A 13,835-nucleotide genomic window follows, 5' to 3' on the forward strand; every position below is an offset into this window, starting at 1 on the left:
CTGGTAACCCTGCCATTTCAAGGCAGGGTTTCTTTGAAGCCAAGCTCAACATCCAACAATCCTGCTTTATCTTAATAGCACTTGTATGGCTAACAAAGCTCTTAAAAATGCACAATTTAATGTTCTTTTCTTGGAAGCTATCATTGAAATGGGTTCCACATCTCATTAGGAAAGTTAAATTGCACACTGTATGTACTTTCCACAGAGGAATATTATGAGTAGCTGTAGATCAGCAGTTTAATTTCATAAATAGTATAACCCTGAACACACTTTGTTTGCAAGATAAGATTTCAGCACAGAATGAAACAATTTGATTTTTATGTGGTTAATACAAGAAACTTCCACCTGAACCAGATTGTGTATTTCTTGAGCTTTTGATTTCAGATAAAGAAAAAATTCCAAATAAGTTCATTAAATCACAAACATCATCAAACAGGAATCACAAACGTGTTCATCCACAACAGATTTCCATATGCTTTACTGAATACTAGTAAGCAATACAAAGATGTATGTTTAATGGCTGGCTGTAACAGCAAAGGAAACGTGGCATTAAAGTAAAAATCTTTAAATTTTCTGATGAGAAATGAATTACAGAAAAGGCAAGCCAATGTTGGAATACTCATCTTATATATGAGAAGTTGGATGCCAAGCAAGGTTGATAAAAAACCTTTTTAAAAGGTAGAATGGATTTTAAATTTTTCAAACAATTTTAAAAAATTTAAATTGGATTTTAAATTTTTCTTAAAGTGTTTGTAAAAAAAGAAACTAGATAAAATATATCATCATGCATAGTAATCATAATCCCTAATTCTATTCTGTCAATATAGTTGATAACACACTATATGGAGGTAAGAAATAACAGACTTGATCTGCCATACTCTGTAGGTAGTTTATATGCACACAGTCAAGCCCTGAACTTTCTCTTTAGAAGTTCAGAGTCAATGAATAGAAGATTTGGGGGGATGGAGTAGATCTGAGTAAGGAAGAAGGGATATAAATGCAAGATATAAGGGAGAGTGATAGAAAGCGAAAGAAAGTGAGCAGAACATATTCATGCAGTTCTGGGGAAACTTATTCTGAGAGTAAATTTCCAGGCTAAGGGACAAAAAAAATGTTTGTCCAGTTCCAAAAATGTTTGCTGATGGAATTTCATTTTAATATTTTAAGTTTCTCTTGTTGACTCAGCTAAAATTGCCTAAGAATTTTTATTTTTATAAAATCTTTACATAACTAAAATAGTTAAGAATTTAAAAATATATATTTTGTTAAAATATTTTGGTGGTTTGTTGAAGAAAACTAACCAGAATAAAGCTTATTAGTACATTTAAAAGCCTGTTTGGTGATCGTGGTGGCTCTCCTAGCACTTCATGATCAAAACCATGAACTATTTCATCCTCCAAATAACCATGATTGATTGACTTTGAGCTGGTTCACCTCCTAATAACTTCACAAGTATGTATCTGCTTTTGAACCAAATAAAATGACCAAATCATCATCCAATTTTTTAAATGAAAATTAATTGGGGAGGGGGGGGGATAATCACAAATTATATATTTTGAATTGCTTTGTTGGTTTGTATGGAATCAAGTCACACTTCCTGATGATTTACAGATTCCAAATTTTGCATATACAATCCTGCTATGGAAGTTAGCTGAATGTACTACGTTTTACACCAGAATATGCTTGGGTAAAAGGTTTAAATTGGTTTACCATATATGGTCATTAATCCATAAAATGAATAATGTTTGACATTGAAATCTGACACATTTCAAATTGTTCCTTTACTTTCCTTTTGCAAGCACAGTAATATAAAATTCTGTTACAAATATTCCATTTCTTGAACTTTCCTATTAATGTAATCTACACAAAATGACTGCCCAGTCAACAACAGGCTTCACCTACTAGTGGATTTATAATGTATTGTGGGAACCTTTTTTCTAAAAATGAAACCTACATCTGTATCAGAGTAGTGATTAACATATATATTAAGGTTATATAAGACAACAAGAATGCACGTTTATTAGAAAATGAGTATTAAATAGAACCTTCCTGACTAGTGATTTAGACTGTGATTTAAATAATTAAAATTGAGTCTTCCGGAAAAGTGATTTAAATCATGATTTAGATCAATTTGATTTAAATCAAATCAACCCTGATGCCAAGTGTGTTTGTTTATTTAGCATATTTGTATACCATCCAAAACATGTCTCTGGTATCTTGAAGTTAATTATTTTCATAAAGTTAAAACTCGACAAAGAATGTCACTGGATAAAGCAATTTATTGTTCAAAATTATGGAAATTAGAGAAAGTTTTTGTCAATACATACTTCAAGAACAGCCTATCAACACTGCTGAACAAACATCAGGTAACTCTTATTTAATTAGATTTAAAGCCAACATAACACAGTATGACTGAAGGAAGAGCAGCAATATCAGCAAAACTAAAGATAGTTTCTCCATAAAGGACAGGCAAAGAAAAGCATTATTGAGGTACTCACCCCAATTTCTTTCAGAAAACTAACTGCATAGATCTCTTTGTGAATTTGAGACTGGACGTTGCTCTGCATAGCTTTTACAACATCTTATAACATAATGAAAATTCACTGTATTTAAAACCTAAAGGAGCATATTAACACATGCATTGATAGAAACAGGTTCCACGAAGTACTGCTGTTGTTCAAAACACCCCACACAGTTCTGGCTTCTTGGTGAAAGCATCCCAACTGCAAAATTAGATTTCTCCTTGGAAAAGAGTCTGTTGCAATCATAAAAGTGGAATGCTCAGTATTCAGCTGTTGTTGCCATAACATGAACATACAGTGTCTTCGTGTTAAGAGTCTTCATGGAGGTTTCCTTTGTAATCTCTGAAAGAGAAGAAAAATGGAATATCATGAGCAATATGTAACATTATATTTCTACATTCATAGAAAGGAACATATAGTATCTTTATAGGAGTGTGTGTTATTATTATGCAAATAAATTATGTATTATGCATATAAATTCATACCCTAACACTGAGTACTTTAAGCTTCAGCTTCATGGAATTCTAAAATCTGTAACAAGAACAACATTACAAAAGGGGAAACTCAAACATCAACCAACAGATGAAGAGTGATTTGCAAACAGTGCTTATGGAACCAAACCATCATGGAAAAAATTATGTGCAGCAACCAAAATATCCAGTATTAAATTTTCAGATCTATACTTACAAATAACCTAAATAAACCAAGGACAAAATTCAGCATGCTCACTTACCAATTCATTTTGCTTTTCCTGATCTTATTTTGCTCCTATGTTTCCAAGTTACTCATATTTATTTTAAATCTGCTATTTGTTTTATCACATTTTGTGGCCAGACTATAAAACGCCTAATTAAGTTATTCTACAAAACATTCATAGTTGTCCTGAAGTCTTGTTTGGAATTAATGAAGATTGATAAACTTGGTAAACAGCCACAATATCAACACCAAGAACCATTTAGAAGAGATCCACAAACTCACTACATAGGAACAGTCCAGCTGGATGAGGCCCAGGGCCTATCTAGTCCAGCATCCTGTTTCACACACTGGCCCACCAGATGCCTCCGGAAAGCCCACAGGTGATGGCATGCCTACTCTCCTGCTGTTGTTCCCCTGGTATTCAGAGGCATCGTACCTCTGAGGCTGGAGATGGCCCATAGACACCAGACTATTAGCCACTGATAGACCTGTCCTCCATAAATTTGTCTACGCCTCTTTTAAAGCTGTCCAGGCTGGTGGTTGTCACCACATCTTGTGGCAGAGAATTCCACAGATTAACTATGTGAAAAAGTACTTTCTTTTGTTGGCCCTAAATTTCCTGACCTTCAGTTTCATGGGGTGACCCCTGGTTCTAGTGTTGTGAGAGAGTGAGAAAAATGTCTCTGTCCAATCTGTGTACATAATTTTATACACTTCTATCATGTCTCCGTGTAGTCGCCTCTTTTCTAAACTACAGAGCCCCAGATGCTGTAGCCTTGCCTCATAAGGAAGGTGCTCCAGGCCCCTGATCATCTTGGTTGCCCTCTTCTGCACCTTTTCCAGTTCTACAATATCCTTCTTAAGATACAGTGACCAGAACTGTACACAGTCCTCCAAATGTGGCCACACCATAGATTTGTATAAGGGCATAATAATATTAGCAATCTTATTTTTAACCCCCTTCCTAATGATACCTAGCATGGAATTTGCCTTTTTCACAGCTACTGAGCACTGAGTCGATACTTTCAACGAGCTGTCTGCCACTACCCCAAGATCACTCTCCTGGTTAGTCACCAACAGCTCATATCCCATCAGCATATATGTGAAGTTGGTGTTTTTTGCTGCAATATGTATCACTTTACACTTGCTTACACTGAACTGCATTTTTGTATTTGTTTATTTCGGCCCAAGGCCAGCATAAATCCACAAAAAACGAAACAACAACAACAACAAAATACATAAAACATTAATACCTTCAAATACCATATACATGACTAATTTCATTGATGATGATGAAATCAAATAAAACCGGTTAATCTGAAACGCACAGCCCGGCATCTCTTGCCTCAATCACTCTAAACCGAATCTTGCTTGCTATGAAAAAAATTTTTGCTACCCTCCTGTAAACACACTCTGACTTAGCACTAAGCAGAAAAAGGACCTTGTCCTCATCAGAAGGGCAATTAGGACTGTAATGAATTAATAGAGGGGAGAGAAGCTTTCCCCTTAATTCAGTATAAAATCTACATTTCAGCATCAGATGTTCCATAGTCTTCACTTCACCATTCTGGCAGGGGCATAATCTTTGATCATAGGGCACCTTCCTGAAACGTCCTTCCAATACCGCCGTATGAAGGGCGTTAAGTCTAGCCGCTGAAAGAGCCCTACGATGATCCCTGTTGGAGATCCTAAGCAAATATTCTGCAGGGGAATGACTACTGATTTGATCTCCTAGGAATAGGCCAGAGCCTATTTGGGCAACATCCCCCTGCTTCGTCATATCCCAAATACATTGAGTTATGACCATTTTGGCCTTGAGGGGCCCAGAGTTCTAATCAGGGGCAGGGAAAATCCCAAGGACGCTAACATTGCATTCATATCATTTTTCCAGCGGGTCATAAAGCCATCCTCCAATATCAAAGGAGCAATACCTGTAGGGTAAAAAAATCAGATTAAGCCAATAAGAGAAAACCATTTTCCAGAGTCTCGCTTCTACAGGTGGCCACCCGATCTCGAGCCTAATAGCAGCATTTGAAACTGAGCATGGTAGTCTAAGAAGAGACCTAATAAACTTAGATTGGACCGTCTCCAACTTCGGATAATTAGTTTTGTTCCCTAGCGCACCTCCCACTAGGAGCAAGGCAAGAGCCTTGGCCTTGAAAAGCTCTAAAGGTACTTGCAACGAGTGAGTTCGTTTCTTTATGTGCAAGGAGCAAATTGCTGAGGCTGCTTTCTGGGCGTTGGCAATAACATAATCCCTATGTGCTGTAGTGCTTCTATTGGACTGTAACACAACTCCAAGATATTTAAATTGTCTGGTCTGCTCTAAAGTATGGCTATTAAGTATCCACATAAGCGTCCTAGGTCTAGCCGCAAAGACCATGATTTTGGTTTTATCATAATTCAAAGACAGACTGAACTGCATTTGCCATTTTATTGCCCACTCACCCAGTTCGGAGAGATCCTTTTGGAGCTGCTCACAATCTGTTCTGGATTTCACTACCCTTAATAGTTTAATGTCATCTGCAAATTTGGCCACTTCTTTGCTTACCCCAACTTCTCATTTATGAACAAGTTAAAGAGCACTGGTCCCTGGGGGACCCCACTTCTTACTTCCCACCATTGCGAAAACTGTCCATTTATACCTACCCTCTGTTTCCTGTCCTTCAACCAATCTACACATGAACCTGTCCCCTTACCCATGACTGCTAAGTTTACTCAAGAGCCTTTGGTGGGGAACTTTGTCGATAGCTTTTTGGAAGACTAAGTATACTATGTCAACTGGATCACTTTTATCCACATGCCTTTTGACATTCTCAAAGAACTCCAAAAGGTTAGTGAGGCCAGACTTGACCTTGCAGAAGCCATGCTGGTTCTCCTTCAGCAAGGCCCATTCTTTTCTATGTTTAATCATTTTGTCCTTAAGTATGCTTTCCATCCAGCACCAACGTTAAGCTAACCAGCCTGTAGTTTCTTGGATTGCCCTGGATCCCTTTTTTAAAATCAGCATTGCATTAGCTACTTTCCAGTCCCCTGGTACAGAGTCTGATTGTAGGGACAAGTTACATATTTTTGCTAGGAGATCAGCAATTCATAAACATAGTCTTTATTTCAGTCTTTGACCAGCACAAATCAGCAATTTCACATTTGAATTCCTTCAGAACTCTTGGGTGGATGCCACCTGGCCCTGGTGATTTCTTAATGTTTAGTTTCTTAAGGCAGTTTAGAATATCTTCCCTTGTCACCTCAAATTGCCCCAGTTCTTCAGCCTCCAAGACTAAGAAGCTCAGTTCCAGGGAAGGTATACTGCCAGTATCCTCTGCCATGAAGACAAATGCAAAGATCTCATTCAGCTTTTCTGCAATCTCCTTCTCTTCCTTAATTATCCCTTTCACGCCCGCATCATCTAAAGGGCCAACTGACTCCCTGGCAGAATATTTAGAATATAGAGAGCTTGTTCACTTGAAAGCTACATCTAGATGTCAGCTGAGTAAAGATTTTAAGCTCTGTCCTCGCCTTCTCCTCATGCTTGGTATCTCCTCTGATGAGAGGGACCGCTTGTGTGTTTCCCTGCACAATTGTGTTCCTCCCAGGTGAACTCCTGCTAAACTCCTTCAATATCTGTTTGCAAACCCCTGTTATTGAAGCTCCTGGGAGCAAAACCCCCTTTTTATGAGCCTTTTCTTCACGAGCTGCTTGCAAAGTGAGTCCCTCAGGAATGTGGCCCCACTTGCAACCTGAGTGATTCACCTAGAGCTAATCACCCACCCAAACTGCTCTTGTCAACACACACACACACACACACACACACACACACACACACTTCCAACCAGCCAGAAACTGAACCCTAGGCTAGCCCTAACAAACAAACTTGGCTTGTATTTTTCTTGTTGATTTATTTATTTATTTATTCCCTTGCTTAATTTTCTTTCTAGGTATCTTCTTTGGGCGATAAATAAAGTTTGTTGCCTCTTCTATCTCCAAGAGCTGCTTGAAAAACTGGAAGCAGCACTATGGTGTTTCCCCCGGAATTTTCTCAGCTGTTCACTCATAAGAGCCGAGCATAAGACCACTTGAATCACAACTGAGGTAACTAAACCTATGGTCGTTTAGAAGGGAGTTGTTTTATTGTGTTACCATATTGGTCAATGACTGTAATAAACTTTGATGAAGATGAGGTAACTGAGAGATGCTTCCACAGACTGACCCAAGAGCACACAGAAATTTGTTGCCTGCTTCCTCTGCATTGCAGTAGGCCCTGTTTAAACATCACTAACTCATGCTATGAACCAATTGCTTTGCTTTCTTATTACAGGAAAAAAGAAGAAAAGGGAGATAAAGGGAAAGACTTGTATTGTAACCTTTGCCCAAGCTATGTGAGCTGTAGTTGCAAAGCCAAGTGCAAGAATAAAATGTCACTGCAGTGTGATCATAGATGAAATAAGCTGCACTTTTATAACCTACTATATATAAAAGCTAAAAGTGATTTACTGAAGGCTACCAAGATCCTCATCACACTTCTCTGGCACAACAACTCACTGTTTAGCTCCTGTTACCAAAATGGACTGGTGTATGGGGGAAAACACACCTATATTTTAGGCAGTACTAGGTTGCTGACTTTCCTGAATAGTTAAATGTGACAGATGAAATTAAAAGTCAGAGCTCTGTAGCTTAAGTTCAGCTCAGTTTTGCAGCCCAAACCAGAAGGTCTAATAATCACAAAAGCAGTCATACTAATGAGCTTTTAAAAAGCTACACAATATGCCATGACAATAGTATCAACTCTTTCTCAAATAGTTTTACAGATGGAACTCACTATATGCGATAGTGGTATTTGTGGTTCTGTGTATCCATGGTACCTGCCATAAACAGGCACCAACCTTGGTATGCACGGGCACAGAAAGGATTAATACCCGCATATCCGCAGTTCCTAGGAGGCTGGAAATGACCTCCAAGGTCATTTCCTGCCACCATTTTGTTTAAAGAAGCCATTTTGAGGCTCTTCTGTTGATTCAAACAAGAAAAGGATTTCCCCCACAATTTTCCGTGGGAAAATGGTCAAACTGACTGGGGGGGCGGCACTGCTGGACACACACACTCCATTTCCACTGACCCAATGCCTCGTCTCAGCGGCTTCATTACCCACGGATATCTGCAAGAACGGGACCCCCACAGATAACAGGGTACACCAGCACTTTTAAGTTTCAGCCTTTTGCCGCTTGCATTTTGCAGATAAGAATGTTTAGTAGGCAAATAAGAGGTTAGTTGCCAGGAACAGAAAATGAACTTCAGGTATATGCATCAAGACCATATTTTTTATTCCTAAAAATAATGGCAATATGGCTATGTGGAAGATTATTGTGGTAACTGCAGAGCAGAAATCATACCCACAAATAATTTGCATTGCAGTAAGTGCACAATTGCCTCATAAAGCATAGCTGGCCATACTGACATTTATTTCGCCACGCTTTAATGAGTTCTGTCACCCTGAGCAGACATGGCATCTAACACATGTAAATGATAGAATTCTCTTTCTTCTGTTATCACAGCAACATCACCACTGTGAGCAGCAGCTGGATTCGACTTACTACACGTAGAGCCAACCTGGGTACAAGAGACAGGCAAACTGTGTCCTTTAACAGCAGCAGCGTTTTCCGACGTTAGCAAGGACAATGTGCCAAAATGCGAAGCACCTCCCTTTAAAAAGCAAGGGCTTCCCAGACCCTTTAAAGGGGAGAAGAGAAGCTCCATGCCAGCTCCTCCTAAGCTGGCCTCCATCACCATACTCCAGGCGCTCTATATATTTAATTCTCTTACGGCCGACTACATTGGGAACTGCATGGGGATGTGGGGATGCGTCTGGGTGGCGAACGGCAGCGAAGGAGGTAGGCAGGAGAGAGCGGTTAGCAAGGCATCGACAGAGTTGGGGAACAGGAGGAAGCAGGAAACTGGAGGTGGGCAGAAGGGGCGGGGAGTGTTCTGCCGCACAGATGCTCTGTGTGGGTTCAGCTAGTATTAAATAATTCCTCCTGAATGTGTGTTTTTCTCTCACTATTTCTATCAGCCTGGATGCAATTATCTCACCTCCTTTTGTTTGTTCCTTTCTTCTGCACTAAGCATTTACTCTGCCTCTCCATTCCCACAAGAAAGGGACAGGTCCATTTCCAGATCTCTGTTGCCAAAGCACAAGCGGAGTTGCTTGCATCCATTTGAAAGGGGTGGGAGGGTGTTGCGCGCGCCCACACACATGTTGATAGAGGTTGGAGGGGGGGCGGGTCTATGATTCTGTGCAACTTTGCCTTTTGCACTGAAAATTTTGTAGGGACAGGAGCCATGGAAAGGCTTTTTTTTTAAAGGCTACCAGAACATTGCTCCCCACTGCCGCGTTGGCACTTACCATGGCAAAGTCGGGGAAATCGGCTCCCTCCTGCAAGTGAGAGAGCCATTTCCCCCATTCTGTTTGTGGCAAGAGCTCTATTGAAAATGGGAGCAGGTATGCCTGCACCTTGATAATGCTTGATAACACATGCATGCCCATCAACATTTACAACAGGCTCCTGCTAGAGTGGAAGAATCGATTTTCCCACTCTGGTCAGTGAAGAGCCAACCTAGATTGTGCAAAAGTGGGTTTTGCTAGCACAAACACAGAGACAAAGGCTGCTGCTAATTTGTCTGATTCCAAATTGACTGGTAATCTTCCTGTTGGTGAGTGAACCTCTATGGTCCCCTTCTTGCTGAAACCTGCATTTAAGTAATTAGCAGCTCGTTCGATTTTCCAGCCCTTCAATGAGAGCGAGACTGCAGGGCAAGAGACTACTGAAAGGCAGTAAGGGTAAACAGCCGGGCAGAGGGCTATGGAAGAAAGAAGAAAGACATGGCATAGAGCAATTCATTCATTGATGCTGAATCTTTCTGACTGACTTGACCTTTTCAAACCCTCCCCCCCCAAAGAACCCCCAAAGGCTGAGGGAGGAGTTCCTTTGATAGAAGTCATAACTTCTGTTTCTTCTCATTTTCTTCCTGTAGGTTGATTTAGCTCCTCAAGAATGAGGTGGTGGTACAGTAGAGGAACTATAAAGGGAAATGGCTCTCTGCCATACAGAACTCAGGGAAGTGAACTCTACAGGCAGGTTAGAGAGGGGATAACTTCCTTATGTGTTAAGGTGTTTTTTTAAGCACGTCTTTTTTTGTCTTTTTAAAAAATTAATTTCCTATCCAAAAAGCAATTTTTACCACTGTCTGCTTTCCAGTTTCTTTAATTTGGGTAATTGTGTAGACAACTTTCAAAACTGTATATTCTGTCCACTCTTAAAAATAAATAAGTCTGCAGGTTAAGTTTGTTGTAACTCACTTCCAACACCATTACACAGCTTAGCTAGCTTCATGGGAGAGGAGAGCTGGTCTTGTGGTAGCAAGCATGACTTGTCCCCATAGCTAAGTAGGGTCTGCCCTGGTTGCATCTGAATGGGAGACTACATGTGAGCATTGTGAGATATTCTCCTCAGGGGATGGAGCCGCTCTGGGAAGAGCAGAAGGTTCCAAGTTCCCTCCCTGGCTTCTCCAAGATAGGGCTGAGAGAGGTTCTTGCCTGCAGTCTTGGAGAAGCCACTGCCAGTCTGTGAAGACAATACTGAGCTAGATAGACCAATGGTCTGACTCAGTATAGGGCAGCTTCCTATGTTCCTATGTCAGGAATGAGAGTGAGCTGTGTCATATGAAGTACAGTTTTGCCTTACATCAGGCACCCACTTTAATCATTTGTGAAGCTTGACTCTAGTAGTATATATCATGTTTTCATGATGAGAAAGCTCCATCTATAATACAAAGTTCACACAACTTGGCTACCAAATGATTAATGGGGACATTTATTTCCTGACTTGATAAATGTCTGAGATTCCAGATCTTCCTCTCCACCCACAGATGTTCATCTCAGCACTCCCAACTTCACACAACCGCCTCCCACCTTTCCCCTCATTTGCTATGCAGGTATTTATCAAACCACAATAAATCTCATGGGAGAAAAAAAGAAACAATAAGCACACCCAGACCAAAATCCTGGGAACAGCGATATATCCAATTGTGTCATTGCCCATCAGCTGCTTTAGACAATTTATAATGCTTTGCAAATCAGCAACAAGTAAGACTCAACGATGGAACCAATTAGTTGTGATAAGAGTCTGAATTCCACACACTGCCCTTTCCCCCCATAGGCTCTGCTTTCAGATAATGCAAAATGTTGGAGATAGGTCAAGACCAGGGAGAACTTGTCAAAGAGACATTGGGCAAGACTAGCAATTCAGACATTCAAAGCTATAAAGCAATTAAAGTGGTTCAACAACAAGTATAACTTGCAAGACTAAGGACCCACACATTCTGCCTCAGCTTGCTACCCAACCATCCCTTTTGGTTAGCACCAACTTCCCCCCTTCCCCAAGGATTCTGGCACATGCCAAGAACCTGAGATGAGGATCAGATTGCTTCATAGTAGGTTTTGGATAAAGTCAAGAAGTAGAAGACACTTCTTTTTCCAGTGACTGGTGCAAATGACAAGGTCTGCTCATACATGGTAGGCAGAAGTCATCTCTCCTGCTTGGCATCATAAAAAAGGCGACTCCCCAATCCAAGTTCTCTGCAATGTGCGGATGACTCAGGAGGGAGGATCTCTTTGTTCTTTCTGGAGAGCCAGGTCAAGGCAGGCAGTGGTTACAGAAGTTAAAATTTAACAGTTGTTACTGCTGTTGGCTGTCCTTGTGGACCCCTGCCTTCCTATAGAACACACACACACACACACACTTCTATGCATAAAAATACTTTTGAAAACAACCCCAAAATATTTTGCTAAATATTGTTAGCTAGTAAATTTCTGAAGTGAACATTAGGGTTTACAATGAAATGTTATTTCATGAGTCTCATTTAATAAGGGATTATAGCAAAATAAACCACAAGTTACATCTATCTGCAGTGTTCTCAAATAACTTCTGCTGTAAATATGGGTTCTAATAGCCATAACGTCAGATCTCACAAATCAGTACGCTAAACCAATCCTTATATCACAGTTAAGAAAAAAGTAAGAATAAGAGATTTCAAATTTTTCAGGAGTTTGTTGCTGAAGCGCTAGCACTTCATGACGTTTGTGCTTGATCAACTAGGTCCTACATTAAGCTAAGTGACGTGTTTAACCTTAACAATAGCTTTTCATTATGGAATGAAGCTGTGGTGGATTTAAACAAAATTTAACAGCTACTGATGTAGGAGAACGTTAAAAAGGAATAAGAGATTTCCTTGAGAGATTAATTTTCAGCAGCTAATATCCAATTATTATACATCTTATTGTTTGTCAATGATTTTACCAAGCCAGTCATTTCACTGAGATAAATGTTAGGGCATCTATATGGAACATTTGCTGTAGTAAGCTTTTTTCTACCCTGTAACCTTGAAAATAGAGCTTAAGTCCAAGTATAATATTCAACTTCTATTACATATTATTTTCTCAAGTCATTGAGATTTCAAGTACTGCCTCATCTTCCATTTACACAAGCTATTATTTTCTCAAGTCATCAAGATTTCAAGTATTGCCTCATCTTTCATTTACACAAACTATTTTATTTTGTTCTTTTTTCAAATGTTTGAGGTTTAATGAGAACAAATGCTTCAATTTCAAATACTTCTAAGTGTTGGTGGGGGGAATCAACATATAGTACCCACTTTATTTTAGAAAAGTCACTTTAGAGCATTGGAGTGCTATGAAAATCTCATGTAACTCTCAGTGGCGTAGCTTCTATTGGACAAGGGGGGACATTGCACCTAGGCCCACAGGGTTTGAGAGGCGCCCAAGCATAAGTGTATGGTCCATTGGACAAGAGTGCCCTGCAGGTGGGGCGCACATGCTCTTTCCAAGCGTGATGGAAATAGAAGAAGCGCCTCCCTCCCCCTGCACTTCCTCCTCCCAGGCAGTGGACTGCTCCTGGCCATCCTTGATGCTCCTGGCCGCCACAGCCATGCTGCCCAGCCCCTATCCACTGTTGCTGCCCCCGGTGGAGGATGGCAACCCCACGCCATCGAGCTGGCGCTGCTGCTGGCCACCCTCCCACTCTGCACAGAAGGTGACCAGTGGAGGGGAAGGCTCATGGTGGGAGGGTTAGGTTGCCCTGCCCCATGCATCCGACATCAGATCCAGGGGGCATGGCTTGGGTACTGGGGCACACACACACTTTGCGCAGATGGAGGCCCCATAGCTTCAATTTGTCCCCTGCCCGCTGGGAACCTCACTACGCCCCTAGTAACTCTACAAATATACCTGTCCTCGACTTTCCACTGAGGTGGTATTACTACGTCTGGGCTGTACCACTTCGGATTGCAGGTGGGGCTCACAAGACTGTTATGAAGGAGCATTCAAACAACTCCCTGCACACAGAAAACAAGATGTCAGGGAGAAGTATTCTGGCCTAGCCTCCTGCCACATATATAGTTGTTTTTAATATGGAGGTCATTGTTTTGGAGTCTTGTTAAATCCTACCTGCAGTGTGAAATGGTACAGCCTAGACACAAGCCTACCATCTCAGTGCGAACTAGTCCACTCTATAGCCCTCTTCAGGCGTTATTCAAGGTAACGACATA

At 40.6% G+C, this 13,835-nt stretch overlaps 1 protein-coding gene across 4 annotated transcripts in view; it reads right to left on the reverse strand.

Annotated features, from left to right (window-relative positions):
• Positions 1-2,261: 2,261 nt before the first annotated feature.
• Positions 2,262-13,835, reverse strand: part of IARS1 (isoleucyl-tRNA synthetase 1) — a 155,006-nt gene continuing 143,432 nt past the window's right edge. For all 4 annotated transcript variants that reach the window (XM_053297888.1, XM_053297887.1, XM_053297889.1 and 1 more), the window contains one exon: positions 2,262-2,864. In XM_053297888.1, the coding sequence (XP_053153863.1) occupies positions 2,782-2,864 (83 nt within the window). In that variant the 3' untranslated portion in view covers positions 2,262-2,781. The remainder of the gene's footprint in view (positions 2,865-13,835) is intronic.

The sequence above is a fragment of the Hemicordylus capensis genome, chromosome 2 (assembly GCF_027244095.1).
Source record: "Hemicordylus capensis ecotype Gifberg chromosome 2, rHemCap1.1.pri, whole genome shotgun sequence".
Taxonomy (NCBI): domain Eukaryota; kingdom Metazoa; phylum Chordata; class Lepidosauria; order Squamata; family Cordylidae; genus Hemicordylus; species Hemicordylus capensis.